General features: G+C 28.3%; 3 protein-coding genes across 3 annotated transcripts; 1 reads left to right on the top strand and 2 right to left on the bottom strand.

The window, feature by feature from the left end:
* Window positions 1-2,381: 2,381 nt before the first annotated feature.
* On the bottom strand, window positions 2,382-3,938 carry LOC105641657 (putative clathrin assembly protein At4g40080). Its single transcript, XM_012226243.4, has 2 exons — window positions 3,299-3,938; window positions 2,382-3,086 (listed from the first exon to the last, which is right to left on the bottom strand). Exons 1-2 carry the CDS (start codon window positions 3,730-3,732, stop codon window positions 2,504-2,506), a joined length of 1,017 nt encoding a protein of 338 aa, XP_012081633.1. The 5' UTR covers window positions 3,733-3,938; the 3' UTR covers window positions 2,382-2,503.
* An 8,873-nt stretch (window positions 3,939-12,811) lies between these two features.
* LOC105641656 (RING-H2 finger protein ATL32) lies at window positions 12,812-14,524 on the bottom strand. Its single transcript, XM_012226242.4, has one exon. It carries the CDS (start codon window positions 14,385-14,387, stop codon window positions 13,263-13,265), a length of 1,125 nt encoding a protein of 374 aa, XP_012081632.1. The 5' UTR covers window positions 14,388-14,524; the 3' UTR covers window positions 12,812-13,262.
* Window positions 14,525-19,777: 5,253 nt separating this feature from the next.
* On the top strand, window positions 19,778-20,383 carry LOC105641655 (histone H3.2). Its single transcript, XM_012226241.4, has one exon. It carries the CDS (start codon window positions 19,857-19,859, stop codon window positions 20,265-20,267), a length of 411 nt encoding a protein of 136 aa, XP_012081631.1. The 5' UTR covers window positions 19,778-19,856; the 3' UTR covers window positions 20,268-20,383.
* The last annotated feature ends 4,458 nt before the right edge of the window (window positions 20,384-24,841 follow it).

The following is a 24,841-nucleotide window of genomic DNA, read 5'->3' as shown; positions in this document are numbered from 1 at the left end:
TTAAAAATATAAATTGGAACATAAAGATACGATAGTTTTTGAAAAGTAGGACATTCACATGCTTTAAACACACTATCCTAAATAAGCAATACATTAATATTTTAAATAAATATATAATCATTTATAATAAATTATAAACATAAACTTTTTATTTTGATGACACAAAAACAAATAAAAAAAACACTTCATTTTTAATTAGTAATTAAAAAAAAAAAACTTTGGCTGATTAGCTTGATTTATGGAATAATCTTGTATGCTAGGAGTTAGGTTGTATGGACACGAGAAACGATATACGAAAACATACGAGATACAATAATTTTTTAAAAAATAAGACATCTACACACTTAGGACACACTATACTAAATAAATAATACATTAATATTACAAATAAATAAACAATCATTTGTCATAAATTATAAACATAAAATAAAAAAATTAATTCCTTATTTCAATGACATAGAAATAAATAAAAAAACACTTCATTTTATTGGTAATTAAAAAAAAATCTTGGTTTATTAGCTTGATGTATGAAGTAGTCTCATATATCAGGAGTTAAGTTGCACGGACAAGGGATAAGAGATATGAGAATGTACATGATATAATAATTTTTAAACAAGTAGGACGTTTACATGCATAAGACACACTACGCTAAATAAATAATAAGTCAATATTTCAAATAAATAAATAATCATTTATAATAAATCATAAATGTAAAAATTAAAAAATACTTAATTTTTATTTCAATATAATTAGTTAAATTATCAAAATTATTATTACTGTTGAAAAATACATTAATAATATGTATGCATTCTTTGATATATGACATATCATGCATGACTTTTTTTATTGTTAGTGAAAGGCTTCAGCGGATACTTAAGAAAATATATCTTAATTAGGGATGGAAATTTTACCCGACTCGACGGGTGCCCAATCAGATTCAATATGATTTTAGTGGATTTAGGTAGTGAATAAATGGGTTTGAGACGGTTCGAATAGTATTTTTATTACCTGTATCGAGTTCGGATCTAGTTCAAGAACTTAGGTACCTGTTACCCGTTTAATTAATATTCAAAAATATTTAAAATAATTATTCTTCTAAAAAAAATTATATATATATATATATATATATATATACACCTTTTTAATTATAATTAAAGTTATAATTATATTTAATATTTATATTATATTTTTTTATTAGATCAAAATAATAATTTTACAAAATTTACTTATTTTTTATTTTTGAAAAACCAACAATATTTTAATATAAACAAGTATTTAAATGGGTTCAGGATAGGTTCGGTTATTAAAGGTGAATTTCAAAACGGATTTAGGTACCTAATTTATAATCGTGTCATTAAATGAATTCAGTATTTGTAATGCATTTCATGATCATTTTATTATGTAATTTTTTATTATTTTTAAATGATGCTATAAAAAATTATTTTATCTTTTAATGCTGCTCCACGCATCACGCGGATACTAACGCTATTATTAGTTAGTTTAAAAGAGGTTAGTTTCCAATGAAATTAGAACTTTTTAATTTGTAATGTTAGACTAAGGTGTTGTCAGTTTATTTTGTTGAATTTAATCATATTTTCGCCACGTCAAACTCTTCAATTAGGAAGCCAGCGCTACTAAAATTAAAGAAATGAATCATCCATTCCTTTTCGTACTTTTTTATAAAAGCTCTTAAAAAACTGATAGTTCAAAAAGAAAAAAAAAGAACTATGTATTTGGTAGAAATGTGAGATTGAATATTATTAGGAATACCAAAATATTGTAAGTGCACATGATGTGTACAAATCAGAGGATAAAAAAAAGTTGTTGCGTACGAATGATGTTGAGATTGTTTTACTTTGTTAAATTAATATGAAATAATAATAATAATAATAATTTTGTCAAATGTTTCTTTCAAGGTAGGTGAACTGTTGTAAGGAGGCGCAACGCCAACGAGTCGGTGACTATTGTTTAATTTCCTTTTTCTATATAAAATATATATAACTGTCGTTTTTTAAGTTCCGATCCTTTCCCCACAGGTCTTATAACCCCAAAAATAGATTATGTCCACTGCTAATTCAATCAACCAGCTACATCTAACTAGGGGCGAAGTTGGAATTTACAAAAGAAGGGATCAAACTAATAATTTAAGGAATAATATATAATTATTTTTCAATTTTATCCTTAATATAATAATGTGAAATAAATGCTAATTTAATCAAATTATTATTGACTTTATTATAATTTAGAGTAATTAAAAGACGTTTACATTGCAGATGTTACATATATTCTTTGTATCATGAAAGGAAAAGGGTTAAATCCCAAAATTAAAAAGACAACCCATCCAAGAATAACTAAAAAATTAATAATAAATATGTGCAAAATGTCATAAAATCACTAATACTAACTGTAAGTTTAAAAATATACTAAAAAAAAAAAAAAAAAGTAAGTTTAATCCAAGTGATTTTCATCCTGCGCATTATCCAAGTGATTCTACAATTGCCAATCAAAATCTCCCAGAAGAAAACTTAACTGACGCCCCAAAACTCAGAACTCGTTCTCCAAACCGAGCTGACTCACTTTCACTCTCTTTCCCTCCGATGGCAAGCGACAATCTCCCATCTTCTGTATTCCCTACCTTTTCCTTCATTTCACTTATCAAACACCAAACAATTTCGACCAATGCTTTCTTCCTACCAAACAAAGCCAGTAGTCTTTCTTTACAATTCTCTAGTCTTTTTAAAACGCATACCAACTCGACCGAGTCACCAAAACTCAAGCAACTCAGTCTTTGGTTAAACTCGTCAATCCTTATAGCGATTTCATTTATAGACGACAAATAATCGTCACTTACCAAGTTGATGACCTGGTCAACTAAGCCATTGCCATGCAGATGCAAAGAATCGGGTCTTTTGCATGTTTCTTCCATTAAATTTGCTAAGGAATCTATCTCTTTGAGAAGGTGAGGATTTGTAAGTGCTGAAACTTTCTCTTCTTCTTTATCTTTCTCTGCTGTGTTTGAAGTTGAACATAGAAAGAAACCCAGTACTCTAGAGGTTGATAAGAGATGCTCAAGGTATCTGGCATACCTGAAATTTCCAAAATTAACCAAAAAATATATATATGATATTTCCAATTTAAGCTTTAAATATATCAGAATCGAAACAAATGAATTTCATATAAACGATCCAACTAGTTTGAGATTATAACTTAGTCGTTGTAATCCTTGTACTGCGAATTTTAGCTCAATTAACAGAAAAGGAAAAAGAAAAGAAAAAACATGAAGAGTTTGTTATGGTACCATCTAACCCAAGAAGACAATTCCCATGTTATGGGTGTTGTAGTATCTCTAAAGCTTGATAATTTGAGGTAGTTTCTACCGCCTGTAGAAGGATACACAGAAAGCTGATCCTGGAGAATAAAACTACCATGCTTGATTATATGATGGACAATTGTAAGACACTTGATAGCTACAGATGAGTCGTGGGTAGACTGCAGCCGGTCCATAAGGGCTTCGATGGCGGGGGAAGCGATGGCGCGTGAGCTATGGCCATAAGAAAGCATAGTGGTTATGTGTTTTGGATTTGGAGGTGTAAAGGGATCATGAGTTGTGGCTCTAAGAAGGGCTAATTGAAGAGAGAAATTCTTGGGTTTTGAAATTATGGCTGCTTTGCTCTGAGAAGCTTTGTCTTTGATTAAGCCTACTAGGTCTCTTAGATTTGTTATGCGTCCCATGAAGGCAAATTAGAGAGGAAAAGGATTGGAGAAGGTGATTTACACAGAAAAAAGAGATGAAGATGATAATACAAGGAAAGGGGCTTGTCACTTGTGGGATTAATTTTACTGGTTTGCCTTATTAATTTTGAATTTATTGGTTTTGGTATTTGTAGGGCATAGTGATAAGGAGAGCAAAAAATAATATAGGAAACAAATTTTATCTCAAAAAGATATGTGGGGCTTAGTGAGCAAATATTTTTTCCAAACTTGTTTTATTAATCTGTGTTTTGAATTTGGGTTGAATAGTATAATAATTAATAATTAATCGATAGATATTTGATTAGGTTTTGATTTTTAATAATATCGAATTTTAGCGGTAATTTTTGAACATATATATAAGTTAACTCTGAGGAACTCATATTTAAATTTCCTTGAGAGCAGATTTAATTTTTATAGATGTGGAAATTGATGTCCTGAATTTGTAATTGAGATAAATATTAAAAAAAGAACATAAACATTATATTTATGATAGTTTAAAAATAGTAAGTTAACTAACAATTATATGTATACATGTAACATGATTTAATACAATATACATTTATGAATAAAAAGATATAATAATAGTTTAAGGATGATTGAGTTTCTTTGTCTGACAACCTATAGTGAGAGTTCTATTGATATGGTTATAATTTTATTTATTATTTATTTTCCTTTATAAACTAAACATTTTTCAAAAACTAATAAAAGGGTTGGTGATAATCTCTTCTTCCTCAAGATTTAAGACTTTCTAGGAGTAACTATATTATAAATTAATAGTAAGTAATTAAGAAAAGAAAAGTTTGAATCTTCATAATCCCTCAAAGTCTTATGATTTGTAATAAATCCTAAGAGATGATTAGTTAAAGCATAATCAAGAAGCATCGATTTTTCAAAAGAGATTTTTTATTTATTTAGTCTTTCTCTAATTCAATCATGAAATTATTTTTTAACGGTTAGATTGATGTATAAAAAGTAAAAAACATGAAAAGGTATAAAAAAAAGAGAGAATTATTTTTTTAAAAGGAGAAAGAGAGAGAGAAATTAAAAGTCTGTTCCAAGATTAGAAAAAGTTGTACATACATAATTGTGACAGCAAAAGAAGCTAATCTAATTTAATCAACCAAATGAATGATTATTGTTTATTAATTAGTGATAATGACAATAACTCAACCTAGCTGCCTGTGGGTCCATTCCGCAGTTTGGTTTTTGTCGGCCAAGTCTCCATATTTTGTTATCAATCTACATATAATCTAAATATAATCTAATGCCATGAATAGGACAAACCATCTCACTCAAGTATTTATTAGAACATTTAAAAAAAAAATATCTGCTAGTACCTCATATTTATATGGACTGTATCCTATTTGCAAGATGATATGTCAGTTGGTCGATAAATTTAAATCATCTCAATTTCTATAAAGGTGAAACTATAAGTTTGATTTTTTAAAAATTCATTATTGGAAGGATATAAAATGTTTGCGATCTATAGAGTCAAGGGTTTTAAAAATAATAATATTCGTATCATATATAGAAACACATTTTACTGGCAGGAATAAAAAATCCATAAGGGATTACACTCTTAGTTGTAAAAAAAAAAAAAAAGGAAACACAGAAAGCTGATCCTGGAGAATAAAACTACCATGCTTGATTATATGATGGACAATTGTAAGACACTTGATAGCTACAGATGAGTCGTGGGTAGACTGCAGCCGGTCCATAAGGGCTTCGATGGCGGGGGAAGCGATGGCGCGTGAGCTATGGCCATAAGAAAGCATAGTGGTTATGTGTTTTGGATTTGGAGGTGTAAAGGGATCATGAGTTGTGGCTCTAAGAAGGGCTAATTGAAGAGAGAAATTCTTGGGTTTTGAAATTATGGCTGCTTTGCTCTGAGAAGCTTTGTCTTTGATTAAGCCTACTAGGTCTCTTAGATTTGTTATGCGTCCCATGAAGGCAAATTAGAGAGGAAAAGGATTGGAGAAGGTGATTTACACAGAAAAAAGAGATGAAGATGATAATACAAGGAAAGGGGCTTGTCACTTGTGGGATTAATTTTACTGGTTTGCCTTATTAATTTTGAATTTATTGGTTTTGGTATTTGTAGGGCATAGTGATAAGGAGAGCAAAAAATAATATAGGAAACAAATTTTATCTCAAAAAGATATGTGGGGCTTAGTGAGCAAATATTTTTTCCAAACTTGTTTTATTAATCTGTGTTTTGAATTTGGGTTGAATAGTATAATAATTAATAATTAATCGATAGATATTTGATTAGGTTTTGATTTTTAATAATATCGAATTTTAGCGGTAATTTTTGAACATATATATAAGTTAACTCTGAGGAACTCATATTTAAATTTCCTTGAGAGCAGATTTAATTTTTATAGATGTGGAAATTGATGTCCTGAATTTGTAATTGAGATAAATATTAAAAAAAGAACATAAACATTATATTTATGATAGTTTAAAAATAGTAAGTTAACTAACAATTATATGTATACATGTAACATGATTTAATACAATATACATTTATGAATAAAAAGATATAATAATAGTTTAAGGATGATTGAGTTTCTTTGTCTGACAACCTATAGTGAGAGTTCTATTGATATGGTTATAATTTTATTTATTATTTATTTTCCTTTATAAACTAAACATTTTTCAAAAACTAATAAAAGGGTTGGTGATAATCTCTTCTTCCTCAAGATTTAAGACTTTCTAGGAGTAACTATATTATAAATTAATAGTAAGTAATTAAGAAAAGAAAAGTTTGAATCTTCATAATCCCTCAAAGTCTTATGATTTGTAATAAATCCTAAGAGATGATTAGTTAAAGCATAATCAAGAAGCATCGATTTTTCAAAAGAGATTTTTTATTTATTTAGTCTTTCTCTAATTCAATCATGAAATTATTTTTTAACGGTTAGATTGATGTATAAAAAGTAAAAAACATGAAAAGGTATAAAAAAAAGAGAGAATTATTTTTTTAAAAGGAGAAAGAGAGAGAGAAATTAAAAGTCTGTTCCAAGATTAGAAAAAGTTGTACATACATAATTGTGACAGCAAAAGAAGCTAATCTAATTTAATCAACCAAATGAATGATTATTGTTTATTAATTAGTGATAATGACAATAACTCAACCTAGCTGCCTGTGGGTCCATTCCGCAGTTTGGTTTTTGTCGGCCAAGTCTCCATATTTTGTTATCAATCTACATATAATCTAAATATAATCTAATGCCATGAATAGGACAAACCATCTCACTCAAGTATTTATTAGAACATTTAAAAAAAAAATATCTGCTAGTACCTCATATTTATATGGACTGTATCCTATTTGCAAGATGATATGTCAGTTGGTCGATAAATTTAAATCATCTCAATTTCTATAAAGGTGAAACTATAAGTTTGATTTTTTAAAAATTCATTATTGGAAGGATATAAAATGTTTGCGATCTATAGAGTCAAGGGTTTTAAAAATAATAATATTCGTATCATATATAGAAACACATTTTACTGGCAGGAATAAAAAATCCATAAGGGATTACACTCTTAGTTGTAAAAAAAAAAAAAAAGGAAACAAGCAGTTTAATAAAACCTTTTGGTTGGGCTGGGTCCCAATTATAGTTGGGTTTGTGCTCACGTCATAGGCCTAAGGCTATGTTCATGGGAAAGAGAAGCAGGCTCAATAGTTCTAACTCTAAGGTAGAAATCCAATCACTCTTCTAAGGGTCCCTTTTAGGCCTAACACCAATTTGATTCCGTTTTTTCGATTACTCATATTTCAGTGCGGGCTAGCTAGCAACATTTGCTTCTTCTACTGGTTTCGGTCTTCAGATTCTTGACCGGCGTCCTATGGTGTTCTTCCTTGATTTTCTCATAATATTGCTCGTATAGCTTTCTCTATATGGTGTAGTCCTCAGTTTTCTTCTTCTTATGTATAAAAAAAAATACTCCTTGAATATATATATATTTAATTATTGAACCGTCGTTGTTATTTCTATAATTAAAAGGCACAAATTATTTATTATTGCATTGTAAAACCACTTTCTATTTAATTTATAGTTGATACTATTATCCTATCACTCCTTAATGTGAGTTATCACATTTTATTTATTATTTTCAAAAGTTAACTAACAGTTTCCAAAATAAAATTTTTTTTATAGGTTACAATTGAAATGAATTTACCAAATTTGAGGCTATTTTTGAGAGTCAAGAAGGTATTTTTCTCAAGGCAACAAAAAGCATTTTTCATTTATTTGGTGGAACTGATTTGGTTGAAGCCATGGCAATGCGTTCTACTTTTCTTTGGGCTGCAAATAATATGCTTCATCGTGGATTTATTTTCTCAGACTCACAAACTTTAGTTTATACTATTTACTCTTCCTTAATTGATCGTTCAGACTTTAGTAAAATAATCGAGGATTGTAAGTTTGATTTTCATGGTAGAAATGACATTTTTGTTTGTTGGATTCGTAAATAAGCTAAAGCTTCTTACCATCGTGTTGGTCTCTTTGTTTGGAATTCCATTCTCTCTTGTTTGTTTTCCTTTTATCAAAGTTAATGAAGTATTCTCTCTCTCTCTCTCTCTCTCTCTCTTTTTTTTTTTTTTTTTTGTATAACCAGAAGATTTAATCTAGTCGGATCATATAACATGAAAGTTTTTTATCCCCTCAACAAAGTTAATAAAATGGTCTCTTTGATCTTCAAAATAAAAAATAAACCTTATGTGAGTCTCTGTTCTATCTATTTTCAAATATGAAACACCATTATGAAACTTTTTAGTGCCTGTATGTTAGTTATTCTAGGATTTTTATTTTTTAAAAAATCACAAGCATTTTATATTTGTAAATTTTCTAGTCTCGGTGTAATGGGTGAGCACTAATTGATGTTTTGTTCGTGTAAATTACTGGTATTCGGATCTTAATACTAAGGATCGTTTAATCCAACTTTGGACATATTTACAATTAAGGCTCTTCGTTCTTTTCTACAGATATGTTTAGTAGAGACCAAATCCGAAAGCTCTTTCCACATGCCCAGCTTACATTGTCAACTGAGCTACAACCTATAGATGAGCACTAGTCGATTTAATTTGATTTATAAATTCCAAATTTTCAATTATTTCCTTTTGATTTGATTTTTTATAGAAAATTTGAAAAATAAATCAAAATTGAATAAAATGAAACAATCCAACTCAACCTAATAAAAACTGAAATATTTTTTACATATTGTTTTTTAGATTAAAAAGACAAACTTTAAGTTAAATCACAATATTAAAAAAAAAATTAAATCAAATCATACCAAATTAATTTGATTCAATTTAATATGATTGCTTCAAAAATTTCTATGAATTTCACTTTCATCATAGAAAAAAAGGATCGAATAATTCAAGTTTGACTATTTTTGACTCAGATTGAACCAAACATATTGATGCTTTCACACTAATAAATAGTTTACCTCAGATATCACTTACTGCTAAATAAAAAAAATATAAACAAATCCCAGAATATATATATATATATATATATATATGGTTGCTTGCTAGGCTTCAAGTCTTGAAGCATTGATCATTGAATAAGATATCAACAGATTCATTCAACACTTTATGCTGTAAGCTTTTGATTGCTTAACCTGGTGAAACACGTGATACTTGGCGGTTGAAATGCTTTTAAGTCTTGACTTGATAGTTTGATATTAAAGGAGAAAGAACCTTTATTGCAGAGCTACAGGACGTGGACCAACAAGTTCCTACCAGTTGCAGAAGAGAAAAGCTGATGCTGGTGATGAATGAGCCACCATATTTGACTATTAGGATATTCCAGCATCCTTTTAATGGTCACAACGTTTCAAATTCAAGGGGAGGAAATGCTTTTGCTACTAACATGTTACATCATCTGGAAACAGTATCTATAGCTTCAAATTCAAGAAAACCTTTAGTAATCTCTAACTATGGCTAGCTTGGAATTAAAGAGGATGACACAAGATAAGTGGGTCTACCGGTTAATTGCACTAGATTTACATTGTCATCATAAGATTAAGCGGTGGAACCAACGTCTTAGAGAAATCTTTAAATATAATTACTCCCTATTCTAAAGATATCGATCTCGTATGCAATTATTAAATGAGATATCTAATAATGACTTACTTAGACTTGGTATATGAGGCCACCTAGAGGTGACTATTTCACGGTTTTCGGAACCAGTAGGTATCACAATTGGTCCGAACCTAAATTGAAATCGAGGGTCTGCGGTTCGGTTTTAGTTCCAACTTTTGTGAACCGTGAACCAGTAGTTCTAAGAATCAGTCAGAATCGACGTTTTTTTCAACTTGTTAAAACCGGCGGTTCAACCCAATTCCAACAATTATTTTTTATTTTTTTAATATTTTTGTGAAATCTCTAAATTAACTTTTCTAACAAATATATAACGGCTAATTTTAAGGGCACCTGTGGAAAGTTGATTTTTTGGATTTAGTATAAATACCCATTTTCATTTAAAAAAATAAATTAAGTTCAAGTATTTTTTTTAATTTTTTATTAAACTTTTTTTCTAAAATTATTTCATAAATCTTTAATTTTAAATTTTCAAAAAAAAAATGTTCCCTAATTTTTTATTTTATAATTATAAGATTCACCGAAAAATCAGTCGAAAGACCGGCTGGAACCGTTGGTTTTGGACCTATTAAGAAACCATAATTGAAACTGTCACTTTATGGTTTGGTTCCGGTTTCAGATTTTTTGGAACTAAAACCCACTCCTAGGGCCACCAATGGAATAAATGAGAGAAAAATATTATTTTTTTTAAACGGTGATATTTCTGATATTTTGTTGGAAAAAAATAAGATTGATTTATCTAAACTCGATCTATGGACTAATTTATAGACCAAATCAATGAAAAATAATTTTTCTATTGAAATGAAATTATTTTTTATCATATACTAGAAAGAAATAAAAAAAAAACAGATAAAGTCTTGTTGGTTTGGTTTTTATATAAGGTTATAGATAGAGTCTAAATATGTCTAACGCAAAAAAAAAAATAAATAAATAAAAATTCTCAAAAATATCTATTGTGATTGATTTGATGGTCATAGAATAAGTGTCGGCAGTTTTACATGGATATATATTCTTTTAGTAGTAAAATAAATTAAATAAAAAGAGGATTTGAAGGTAAAATAAAAGATTAATAAAGATAAATTTACAATCATTATAGTGGGTTAGAAAATTAGCAATAAGATGTAGACATTTTTTTTAAAAAAAAAAATTTAAAAAATTATTAGGGTTTCTTACCTAACTTGATTAATTTTATTTCCTTTCGAAAAAAAAAAATTAATTGGTTTTATTTGTTATTAATAACATTAAGTCCTTACAAGACTCACCCTAATAATTGAGCATATATATATATATATATATATATATATATATATATATATATATATAAAGAGAACTTATATTATTTCAAATTAAGTAGCTAGAATGCTTTTGATTATAAAACTTTTTTATCTTGTCATGGTGTCACTAGGTTAAGAAAGTGACTTATGTATTATTATTGGAAGGAATAATCCATCTATGAAAAGATTTTGAAGTTACACGTAGCTATACATAATTTGTTTACACTCATTTATAAAATTCACATATTTTATTTTTAATTTTTTATTGTTTATTGTAATTATTATATATTGATTAAATTATTTATGTTTTGAACGTTATATGTAATTCAATAGTTAAATTACACGTTACATGTTGGATTAAATTAATTATAGATAATTAATTTATTAAAAATCACGTAATTTCAATGTTTCCTTAAAAATTTATTGGTATATATGTTAGTTTTCTAATATTTTTATAAATTCTACTTTTGGAATGATTTGAAAATTCTTAAAATACAAAATTAATTTAATTGCAAAATAACGTTAATAGATTACAAAATCTTATGCAAAGTTATTTATCATGGAGTTTTGTAAATTTTAAAGCATGAAGTAAAAATTAAATTAATTAATATTATTTTTTCAATTACATACTTTGTTTTTTATTATCTATATGTTATGGATAAAAAACTTAATTCTTATATTTTTCAGATTGATTAAAAAAAAAAAACTTCTTAAATATTATATTTTTTTAATCTATAAATATATCACCTACTAAATAGGAATATAATTTAATATTCAAAATGAATTTGAAATTTTATTTTATTATTAATTTTTTTATTTATTCAATAATAAGATACTAAACTAAAAGAAAAGGCTAGTAACACTTTTTTATTTACAATTCCATCCTTGAGTATAAGTAAGGGTGTTACTGTGACAAAAGATCAAAATTAGAATAAATTTGACAGTAAAATAAAAAAAAAGTGAAATTCTGAAAGTCTATAATACAATTAAGCCTTTATTATATATAATATTTCTTTTTCATTGATTGCGTTATTCTAATTTTGAATTCTTTTACACAATGCAGCAGTTAATTAAAATTACTGGTTGAATTAGAGGAATTACAAAGACATGTAAGACATTGAAGTTATAATTTAGTGTTTTATATATTAGGCATGGCGGTTGCTATTGTTATTGTTTCTTGGTTGGGGTACAAGAATCTGACCTCAGCGTTATTGGAGAGAAGTTGGCAATGCTTCTCTTAACAACATTTATGGGGACGCCACCAGCATTGCTGATGAGTTAACTAATCAAGCCACTCGGTTGAGTCATGGTCCATGTAGTTCATAATCCTACTATTGTGTTCGAATCCTCTGGTATATTTGGAAAAAACTTATCTAAGCTATATTTATGGTTCTGTTAATGGATTAAATCAATTAAAATAAAAAATTTTTATTGAGATTGAAGTATTTTTAATAATACACATAAAGAAAAAGAAAATTAAAACACTTTTTAATTATTTATTTGATCCATAAATGAAACTGCAAGGAAAGTTTTGAAGTTGATTTTTCAAATTTGCTTTTTCTTTTTAAATTCAGATTTCTTTTGATCCTCAAAATAAAAAGCATCCAGAGTTGGACACACCCAGGTTATCTTTAGTTAGTTTTTTTTAATCTTCTCTTAATGTACCAAAGAAGAAAAATTCGCTAACATAGCTAAAGGTCTAATATTCGCAAGAAAACATGAGAGCAATTTTTTTTTTTTTTTTTAAATATTGATTTCTAGTTAAAAAGATTATTGGAAAAAGAAAAGTTATACTAGTAATTTACAACTTACAACAACTTGCAACTAAGTCTCACCAAACTAGTAATGCCAATTCACCTTCTTGGAAGCATGAGGCATCCGAGGACTTCTGCCTATGTGCAGTTTTGGTCCATCAGTTCAACTCAATTTCTTCCCAAAAAAATGTGACTCACCTCTCTTCATTGTCGTTCTGTCCAGGCCTAGCATTCCACAGCTCTATTCCTACTTGACACCTCTACCTTCACTGCATGCTTTTAATGGATTCACCATGTTTCCCTTTCCTCCACTTCAAATCGAGCTTAATTATTAAATTAAATAAATAAATAAACCAATAAATTAATAAAATTACGTCAAACGACAGGTCGACTCCGACTTGGCGGTTCTCCTCCTCCCTCCACTTTCGCATTCAAGCAATTCAACGGTTTTTTGACCGACGCAAACAAGTTCCTACCGTTTACTGAATCTCCGTCGTTATCAGTCTTAGATGCTTTAACTGAACCGCCTCTTGAAACAAACGGCGTATTCATTAGAAGTCCCCACAGATCCGACCGGCTGATCTGCTTTCCTCTATTGCTATCTTCACCGCCACTTCTATATCCTTTCCTCGAACTCCCTTCTGTTGCTAAAATCACGTTAAAACTAATAGCACGTTTCAGTTTCGCACTCGCCAGCATGTGCGTTCTCAACTCCTCTGGCAATCTCAGCGTATACCTTTCGATATTCTCTCCTGCTTGAACCAGTGAATGTCCTGTTGAATGCGATCTCGGAAACTTCCCTGATATTCCCGATCTCGGTGGCCGATTTTTGTTCACGCGTGGCTGTGAATCTCTATTTTGCTCTTCGTTAACAGAAATTGAGATTTCATTAGTTGTTTCAGTGAGATTAGATGCAGAGAATTGTTGATTCGGCTCTGTTGTTGTTGTTTGTTGCGATGAATTTTTCTGAGTTTCGCCACAATCTGGTGTGAGCTCAGCACGGCAAACCGGGCAAGTGACATGAGAAGATAACCACTCGTCGATACATTCAGGATGGAAAACGTGATTGCATTTAGGTAATAAACGAAGAGTTTCATCATCTTCAAATTCACTCAAACAAACAGCGCATTCTAGCGTCTCTCTTCCGATTTTGATATTTTTCACTTCAGAGTAAACGAAGACGGGAAACTTCTCGATCACAGATGGATCAAGCCCAGCCCTATGTAGTCTTCCGGTGATGACGGTCTGAAATTCGGTGGTATCCGTGCACTGACGGAGAAAGATGGAGAAGATTCCGATGAAGAAGAAAGCGCAAATTAGAATGAGTACGATAATTGCTATTGTTGGATCGAAATTTGAGTACAACCGGTAGGTGTCTCGTGATCCGGTGCTCTGCTGTGCATTAGCGGAACAGTAAACAAGCGAGAGGATGAAGATGTGGAACCATCTGATACTTTGATGGATGATTGGACGGCTGAGAATAAGTTGGTTGCCTTCCATTTCTGCAGTGAAACTCAAGTAGAATTTATTTATTTTTTTAATAAAAGTATTTTGTGAGAGAAATTAAGGAGTGAAGTACAGATTCACAGAGAATATAAAGAACTGAACAGAGAAAGAAAAGTGGGAAAATGAGGTAATGTCGTGGGCGGGAAGAAAAGCGGATTGTGTGAGTGCTGATGTCATAAATACATGGGAAAAGATTTTCCACTTGGCATATGGATAAGCGATGGATGTTGGCTGCAGGAGCATTGATATTTCGTCAATATTTGGTTGATGACGAGGCTTTGTTCAGACAGAAACGTACGGCCACGATGAAAGGTTTAGTTGTTTACTAGAAGAATCTAATTCTTTCTAGACAAATATGGTACTAAGTATTAATATTTAATTATTTTAGTAAATAATACATTAATTTTTATCATTGAATTGGCTGCTTGGTTGATTGAGTTGGTGTAAGATTTTAAATCCATCACATGTATAAAAAGATTTTAAATCCATCACACGTATAAATTTACCTCTGTAATTTTTCAATTTAATTTTACTGACACTTTTAATTTTTATTTTGACTTACCAAATATTTTAATTTATAAAATGATATATATTAAACACTTTAATTTTTAAAAATATTTTACTGAACATTTTGAATTTGTAAAATTATATCAATTAATCACTTATTAAAAAATTTAAAATTTATGAAAATTGTTATTTTAAAAATCATGTTAATTACATATCAAGTTAATATTTTACAAATAAAAAGTAAAAATATTAAATATTATTAATATCAATGTGGAAAAGTGTATAATATTACTAGGACATTTGTAAAATTCAAAATATCATAAGAGTTGCAGAGTTCACAGGTAAATTTATATAGTCGACCATTTTAAATTCAAATCATAATAAAGGTATACTTTCCTTTTGGTAATCTCCTGTTGTAACATGGATGGTCATTTTTTGCATGACTGAAATAATTTGGGTTGGCCATTCCTTTTTCTCAGACCACTTGAGTAATTCTACTTGGGATGAGAAAAGAACTGAAATTTTCCTTTTCTACATAAAATATTGGCCATATTAAGCTTCAAATCTCATGTTGGCTTAGTGCGATTGCTAAAAAAGAAAAAATATTTTGATTGTTGTTAGGTAATTTCTTAATTGGAATGATAAGTTTCGGTATTGCCGAATATACAAGTATAAATGTGAAAATGAAAAAATTTATGATTAACTTTGAGACTTTGGTTATGCTGTTTGGACGGAAGGAATAAAATATCAATAAAATCATAATTTAAAAATTTCATAGTAAGTTTTTAAAATTAGATATCCTTATTTGTTAATAGGTTATAATTCAAAGACTAATTTATTATTTTCTCATTTATTTATTGTTCTCTGGTATTTAAAGTTTAAGGGTGAATGGAGAAAAAAAAAAAAAAAAGGTTTTTCTCTCTTCTTCTAAAATCTAAAAGCCTTATTTTCTTATTGTATAGACAGCCACCAGTGAATTGTCACTAGTGGTCACCCTTTTCTATGGTGTTTTTTCGAATAATTTCCATATTTGTGTCTTTTGATATAAATCTGAATTATTATTGCCTATATTTTGAATTTTATTCTCAGATCTAGTTATTTTTAAAGTTTCTATTTTTTTTTTAAAAGTTCAGTTTATAGGTTAGTTTTGTCATCATTATGATATTTTATTATTATCTATGTTCCATAATACTTATCACATTTGAGAAAGTGGTTTGTTTTAAAATATTTGTTACGTTTGAGGTTTTAAGGAGTAATAAATATTTTTTTCTCATGTTTATCATTTATATATGACCAATAATTATTACTTCAAATTAATAGTTTTTTTAGAGAATTATAATTAAAGTAAGGGTAACATAATTAATTTACTTAATAATTTATTGTAACTTAGACAAATTTAATGGTTTTTTAAGAGACGTGAAATTTCAAATAAGACAAGTATTATGAGACAGATGTGGTATTTATTTAATTACGGAAAGTGATTAAATCGAACTTGTAGAAATACTACGAAATCGAACAATGATCATGAGTAGCCAATAAGTAGCATGAATAATTGCATATGACACATATATTTTATGCCCTGTTAACTCGACAGTATACTTCAAATAAAATTGTGTTTTTTTTTCTTGTATAATTAATTTATTATTAAATTTTATATAAAAAATAAAAATGTATTGATCTATACACTATATATATCAGTATACGGTTTCCTGAAATTGGGCATGCCAAAGTCAGCTTATGATATCTGAGTGAAGCAAAATAACTGATAAAAACAGGGAATTAGTCAGTTTTGAGAAATTCCGTGGGCGAAGAAGAAGACGAAGAAGAAGAGATGTGAAAGTGAAAAAGACAGAAGAAAGATGAAACGACTCAACCAACCTTTTCAAAAAGATAAAATCTCGAATCAAATGGAAAGCGAAAACAAAGAGGATAAGCGTAGGGCTGCGTAGCGTTGCGTTGTGTTGTAGGCTATCTTGTTTTCTACTTTGCTTTCTTAACCATATTTAACATAAAAAACATCTCGTATGGATTTGTCCTTTTATGATTCTTTGCTCTCGTGGGGCTTTTACTTTCTTTTTCTCTTTCTTTTTTCTTTTTTCTTTTCTTATCTTTGAAAAATTAGCAAACATTATGGTTTTGCTTTTCAATTATTATCTGAATGTCCATGTTTCCAATGTGGTACGATAATACTGAATAATGATTCATTATTTTTATCATTATAAATAATTATATAATTTGACTAATTTTAATAGCGTGTGCTTAATTAAGCATAATATCGCATTCCTAGCTTTCACGATTAGGTAATAATCATAACTAACATAAATATAAAATAATATAATAATTAAGCGGAAGAGGCAAGGATTGTAATATTCTTTTCAAATATATATATATATATATATATATATATAAGTAAATTGAATAAAAATAATAAAAGCAACCCACCACATTTGATTATATTGAGAAAAATGAAAGAAACAAGAAAAAAAGAAAAAGAAAAAGAAGACTAGATGATTTACTGACATCAATTTCTTAGGATGAATTTAAACATTATATAGCAGAAATGGAAGGAAATTTTTTAGAAATAAGACTTAAATTTTTACTTCAATGTGTGTATACATAATGAGACTTACCTACTGTATTATTCCATTTATATACTAGCTATCTATTGTCTTAAAGAATTAAAAATAAAATGAAAAAATAAAAATTAATTTGAGCAAAAGAGTTTTTTTTTTTTTTTTTTTTAGTAAGGATGATACAGTCAAAATTAGACTACACAGCTCTAGTTCACTATAAAATAAAATATACTACAAAATAAACGTTCCCAACACAAAAAAAAAAAAAAAAAAAAAAAAAAAAAAAAAAAAAAAAAAAAAAAAAAAAAAAAAACAAAAAAAACACAGATTCAAGTAATTGATTGGCAATTTCTTTGCATACAAACCATAAATTACATATTTTCTGTAGTCCAACTTGACCGAAGTGAGCATTCAGCCTCTCCCTCTTCTTGATTATCTTCACTCTACATGAGAACAGATTTGCACCAGACGAGGCCTGATATATAAAGCAGAGATGACCAGAATTAAAGCATACAGATAATTAATAACTCAATGAAAATGTAAAGCAAAGATGGGTTTTCCTATTCAACTCACAAAGTTAAAGAAAGAAGTCCCACAAGACAGAAAATAAGATAAAAAAACAACAATAATTATAATACAGTTTCATGAACTGATAAATCCCAAGCATGCAACAAAAGGATTAGCTAAAAATATCTGACTGTACAAATTTCCAAATGAACACCGCAAACAGCCAATTCAACAAAATCTACAAAGAACAATCCTAACTATTATTCCCAACTTTAGAAGAACAACCCATCATTTTACTCTTGTTTTATGAACATAAACAACATAGAAATAACAGAAAGAGTTAAACTGTGTGTCTGAGTTTGAAGATGTGGTTCTTTATCAGAAACAAGAAACCAAAACTAACTAGAAAGAGAAAGAGTAGAAGATGAAGGAGAAGTCAAATGGAATAATAGCAACAGAGCATAAAGTGAAATTAAAAACTAAATGAAGTACTAGATGGTATGTATTAACAGAACAGCAAGCACGTTGTGCAAGTACCATAACGGTAGTAGCAATTGTAGTGATACTTCTCTACCAATTTACATGAAAATGAAAAATAAGATATCAAACAAAAAGATTACGTCTTAAAATTAATTTTTGATAACCCAACATTTGGTGAAACATTAATACAAAAACTGATAGCTAACAAAACATTTAACAACTGCTAAAATAATTATTTTTACGAACAAAGCTACATGAATGCATGGAACGTTCTGAATTTGTTTTAATCTAATATATATTTTCTTTGTAAATATAGAGGATGTTAAGGAATATTATAAAAGAGGGGCGTTATTTTAATATTATTAATGTTCATTTGTCCAAAATTATTTTATTTTAAGATATTTTATGAAATTTAAAAATAAATATGTAATTTCATAACTTTTAAAATGCATTATTATCAATTTAGGGCTGTTTCTCCAGGACCCGATTTGAATAAAGCTTTATTAGACTTGAGTGATTATTAATTTATTATTACTAAACAATTTGCAAAGGCCTCATAGAAAGAAATACAAAACTTTTATATCTGTCAACGAAACTGAGTTGGACACCCCTAACTATCGTGATGGAAATAATTAATAAGAGGCCCTGCAATATGTGCATATATTCTCGAATTATCTCTATCATAAAAAAATTAACACCAATTTAGTAAATGGTGTTCAAAAAAAAAAAAATTGCCCTTTTATATAGCCTACACGTTCTCCAATTCATTTAACCACTTATGTATAAAAAAAATATATATATATGTTCATACATTATTTTCTTTCTCCCTCTGTTTTTCTTTTTTTTTTTAATTAAAAATTACTAAAGAAAATTATCATTGCTTAGTATTTTATATCAGGAAACAAACAATTTTTTACGGCCTTTTGGTTTTGGCCCACTGAACCTTTCATTGTTAACAAATATGTGAATTCTCAAAAATTAAAAGCCCATCAATAATGTGGCCGTTTAGTTTGGCCCATTAATCCAGAAGAAGCCATTATTAATAATTTTTCAAATTTTTATTCGAAAACATAAATTTTAAGATTAAGGAGCCAAAAATTAAAAAGAACCCGCCAGGTCAAACTAATCCTATTGGTCACTCTACGCAACACACGGATCGGATCCACGTCACACCCTTCTAAGCATTTATCTACCGTTCGATTTTCGTTTAATCTACGGCCCAAATTCCCTCCTTCCAAATTTTCAGATCCCGCAAAATTTTCCTCCTCCCGCCGTCCCGCGTCGCTCCTCTCTCTTCCTATATAACAATCCACAAACGATTTTCCCTTCCATCAATTTCTCCCTCGCATTTTCTCTTATATTCTAAGAAAAGAAACGGTTCGTTGTTTCCACTCTAATGGCTCGTACAAAGCAAACCGCTAGAAAATCCACTGGAGGCAAGGCGCCAAGGAAGCAGCTAGCTACAAAGGCGGCGAGGAAATCAGCTCCAGCTACCGGCGGAGTTAAGAAGCCTCACAGATTCCGTCCAGGAACTGTAGCTTTAAGAGAAATCAGGAAATACCAAAAGAGTACAGAGCTTTTGATAAGGAAACTTCCATTCCAGAGATTGGTAAGGGAAATCGCTCAAGATTTCAAAACTGATCTGAGATTCCAAAGCAGTGCTGTTGCGGCCATGCAAGAGGCAGCTGAAGCTTATTTGGTTGGTTTGTTTGAGGATACAAATCTTTGTGCAATTCATGCTAAAAGAGTTACTATTATGCCTAAGGATATTCAGTTGGCGAGAAGAATTAGGGGCGAGAGGGCTTAGATTTGAAGGCTGTTTCTATGTTCATGTTTGTTTTTTGTTTTAGGTTTTTATGTGGTTCTTTCCTTTTGAATGGTTGAAATGGAAAATCAATTTTAAATCTATTACTGTTGTGTGAATTAGATAGTGCAGTTTATTTGTTTGTGAAAAGTCCTCGTTGAGAAATGACTTTTTTAATTTTACTTTAGCAATTGAAATTAATTAATTTGCAATTATTGAAATTATTTGGGAGTCTAACTAATTATTGAAAATAATGGATCAAATTATTAACTAATAATTCTGTCGTTTATTATTTTTTTTTGATTTTTTGAAAGGTGCTGCTTTTATTATTAAAATGTATAAATTTGGGCTTTTTGCCGCTTTTCATAATTGTTATGAATTGTTTTTTTATAACTCTATCTTCCCCACTCATCGTTTTTCAATGTTATATAAATTCTTTTTAATGGTTTTGTTCTAGAAAATATTATATATATATATATATTGCTGGTCTCTAAATTAGAACAATAGTATCTGGCAGGGTGTTTGCAACAATGGTATGGATAACAAGAGAACACTCTTTGTTCTATATCAGTTGCTCTTCTGTGTGATTATAAAACTGTCTACGAAAAGAAAAAAGAAAAACGTGCTTATACATATATATATGGAGTATTTTTTTATTGTAATAAATTTAAATTTAAGGGGCCCAAAACATGAATTTCCAATCTTTTATTTTTAAATTCTAACTTAATGTTTTGTTTAGATTTTCAAAATTTAGCAATTGTGTAATATGTAAGGGGAACTGTTAAAGTGGAGTATAAATTGCAGAACCTGAAAAATTTAGACAAATTTTTTAGTTTGAATTTGAAAATTATTTTCTTGTTGAATACATGTATGATAATTTTGTTAAGTTAACTTTATAGCATCTTTTATTTTTATTTTGACTAATCAAACAGTTTAATTTATAAAATTATACTTGTTAAGTATTTTAACTTACACAATTATTTCATTAAATACATTAATTTGTAAAATTAAATTAATTAAATATTTAATAGATAACTAAAAATGTTAAAATTGTTATTTCAAAAATTATATTACGCAGATTAAGAAAATGAGTAGATTTTATGGTTAAACTTGTTCTTTTCTTATAATACCCTCATTTAATATTAAATGTCTCTCCTTATTAAAATTAGAAATCCTAGAAATGTTAAATTATTAATTAGAAATTCAAGACCATTATCATTGCTAGTTGGCTAATATTCTGAAATATGTAAATGAATATAAAAGAGGATTAATATGTGATATAATAATGATGCAAATTAAATAAGGGTATAATAAGAAACTAATAAATATATTATAGTATTAGAAAGGAAATTGTTTTGGAATGGGTGAAAAAGAAAAGTAGGCCTACTATTATGAGATTAGGGACGGAAGCGGGGACCGAGTATTTTAGGGTTACATGCTCCGCTCTTTGCCATTTAATAAAGATACAATTTGTTATAAATGAGTTTGAGATAAATATGGATAGTGAAATTAATATCCACACGGATACGGATAGAGTGTGAGTATAGGTACCTACATACTCGATACATGTTACCTGCCATATTAAACATGATTGATCATGGGTATCCACATATACTTAACCCATAAAAAAATATATTTTAAATAAGTTCGGACTCGAATAGTTTAAAATTTGTAAATATCCCTTTTAAATGAGTTTCGGATGAGTACAAGTACTTAAACAGATATTTAAAAGAGTTTGAGATAGATACGAGGATGAATAACTCAAAATTTGCGAATGCTTGCCTCGCTTCCACTCTATATAAGATGTAGGAGTATTATTATTAGTGTAAATAGGTGTGTAATGTTATTAAAATTTGTAAATTTCTAGTGAATGATATGTGATTCATAATATGTTACTATAAAATTAAAATTATAAAACTTAAAAGTGAATTTTATGTATCTAACCAATATTTTCATTTACACGCGCACATCAATCTTTCAAGCTTTTGATATAATATCATATAAAAGTTATACTAAATTTAATGGTCGTTATAAATATAAAAAAGTTTCATTTCACTTTCATTTATTCAATTTTATAGAATTTCATATAATTAGGTTAAATCTTGTGATTTATATATAAATATTGCATTTTTCAAACATACTTATAAATAAAATGAAAAATATCAATCAAGTTAGAAAAAGTTGTGTTTGTAATAAAAAGAAGTACATTAAATCATTAATATTCATATTTCATTGAATCTTTTCCAACATTATTTTATATGTCCACCAAAATTTGATATGCTCAAAATGGAATTGTTTTATTTTGGCAGATATATAAAGGAATGAAGCGAAAGCAATATAAAAAAGCAGAGGGATTCTCTTGCCTAAAGAAATAGAGAAACTAAAAAACAAATATTTTCTCTTGTCATTTTATGCTTACAAACACATGGAAAGAAAAATTGAAAGGCCAAAAGACATGAATGGAGAAACCAGGCTAGAAAGCAGAAACCAACCCCATTACTTGTTCACATTTATTCTTTTTTTTTTTTTTTTTTTTTTTTTTTTTTTTTTTTTTTTTGCATCACCATCTATAATATAATACACAAAAAAAAAAAAAAAAAAAATCTCTCCCTTTCCATGTCATGTTATTATATGCAAAACAAGACAAAGAAATAAAATCTAATGTTCCTATTACGGGCCTTCCTCGTATATCTACAATAATTTTTTAAAACAAATATATTGAGATTAAATTGAACACTCTCTTAAAGATTAGATATAAAATAAATTATCATAACTAAATAAATACAACGATCTTATAAGAAATTCTAATGGAAAACCAGATAATGAATTTGAGAAAATAAATATTAAAATAGATGTTTTGCAAAATAGTTGTATATTGTGTAGGTTACTTTATCCCCCCATAACGATTAATTTGGTCGATAATTAGTGTATTTAATCAATTGTGGTTTATGACTTTGACATTCCATTATTTGTCAATTTCTTTTTTATTTTAATTAAGAAGAAACCAAAACTCTGAAAAGAAATGGGAAAAACAGAGTTTGATTAGTCTGTCTAGTTATAGTGTGGAAAAAAAAATTGGGGTTCAAGTCAATTCAATTCTTTGTATATATTATTATTATAATAAATTAATTAATATCTTTATGCTCAAGGTAATTTAGGTTAGTCTAGCTATCACTTTTGATACCTAACTTTTGTTTATAAAACATAAAATTTCTTCCCTTTCAAAAAAAAAAAAAAAAAAAAAAAAATCTTTCATAAAATAAATAAATTTTAATTACTCGAATAAGTTAATAATTTAAGACATCTTGTACTCCCAGTAAATGAGATGTGATGATAGAGATCCTTTCTCCCTTAATTAGATATATCGAGTTTGAGTTTTGGTATATAATCCCTTTAAACACTCGTGAGTGCTACCTCTTTACGAGCCTGTCCCACTCGAATCTGAAATAGTCGGATCAGTGGGTTTTGGAATAGACACTTAACACTTTTTGAAAATTGCAAGACAACTGTAGAATACTGTAAAATCGTATAGAAGTTTTAGATAAATTTATTAATAAAAAAATTTAAATTATGATCTTAAATATAAGTTAGATAATTATTATTTAGAAATAATAATTTTATTATATAATTATTATTTTTAAATTCAATTGCTACTTCACAATGTTGATTTGAAATTTAAAAATTCCAAAGGATATTGTCATAGCAATCTTCAACTGTTATAAAAAAAGTCTACAATGTAATGTTGGACAAACTAAATATAGAACGTTTCAATCGATGAATTTGACTCTTTTAAGGATATTTAAAATTCTTGAAATTGCTAATCTATTTCTAAATGAACCAGAATAAATGCCATGATTTTTAATGATTATATTGATATATGAGGATTTATCTAATAATCTTGAAATAGAAAATTAATTTTTTTTTATTTTAAAATTTATGTTTATGAGTTATTATGAAGGGTCATTTGCTTATTTAAATTTCGAAACAGGGGAAGCCAACCACCTCTTTGAACTCAATATTAAGTTTAATTCAATGTAAAAGGGAGGAAGTGACCAACCAATGCATAACTCTTCCTTTCTAGGCTGATAGAAAGAAACATCTCTAAGGCTAATATTAACAATACATTCACTATATAAGGTAGTAGATATATATATATATATATTTTGATTTGCACATGTATTAACAACACATATTGTTGTGATTTTGGAAGAAAGAATGGAAACGCACAAGATGATTAACAATGTTTAGCACTTCATGTTTTGCACTGCATTGAATTAACAAAAGAATGTGCCTATTTATAGGCTTAGAAGTGAATCAAAGAATATCTAAAATACTCCTAAAAATCTTCAATCCTAATAACAGAAATATCAAATTCTATGCAGAATATCTGCACTAAATAAAATTGAAATCTCAACAGATTTTTATAATATTATTTTGAATTAATCCTAACATTCTCTCTTAATTCAAACATAATATTTTTATTACAATAATTAACAATTAAAATTTTAATCTAGCATTTGAAGCACTTCTCTTCAATTAACTTTGTTGAAGCACCTCTCTCCAACTCATCATTTTGA

The sequence above is a fragment of the Jatropha curcas genome, chromosome 3 (assembly GCF_041381405.1).
Source record: "Jatropha curcas cultivar XTBG-Jc1 chromosome 3, XTBG_Jcur_1.0, whole genome shotgun sequence".
Lineage (NCBI taxonomy): Eukaryota > Viridiplantae > Streptophyta > Magnoliopsida > Malpighiales > Euphorbiaceae > Jatropha > Jatropha curcas.
The sequence above is the reverse complement of the archived record's forward strand: the minus strand, read 5'-3'. Positions and strand labels throughout refer to the sequence as shown.

Coding starts and splice junctions, on each gene's coding strand:
- LOC105641657 (XM_012226243.4), bottom strand. CDS start 3,732: ATGGGACGCATAACAAATCTAAGAGACCTAGTAGGCTTAATCAAAGAC. Junction 3,087..3,298: donor TTGTCTTCTTGGGTTAGATG/GTACCATAACAA, acceptor TGGAAATTTCAG/GTATGCCAGATACCTTGAGC.
- LOC105641656 (XM_012226242.4), bottom strand. CDS start 14,387: ATGGAAGGCAACCAACTTATTCTCAGCCGTCCAATCATCCATCAAAGT.
- LOC105641655 (XM_012226241.4), top strand. CDS start 19,857: ATGGCTCGTACAAAGCAAACCGCTAGAAAATCCACTGGAGGCAAGGCG.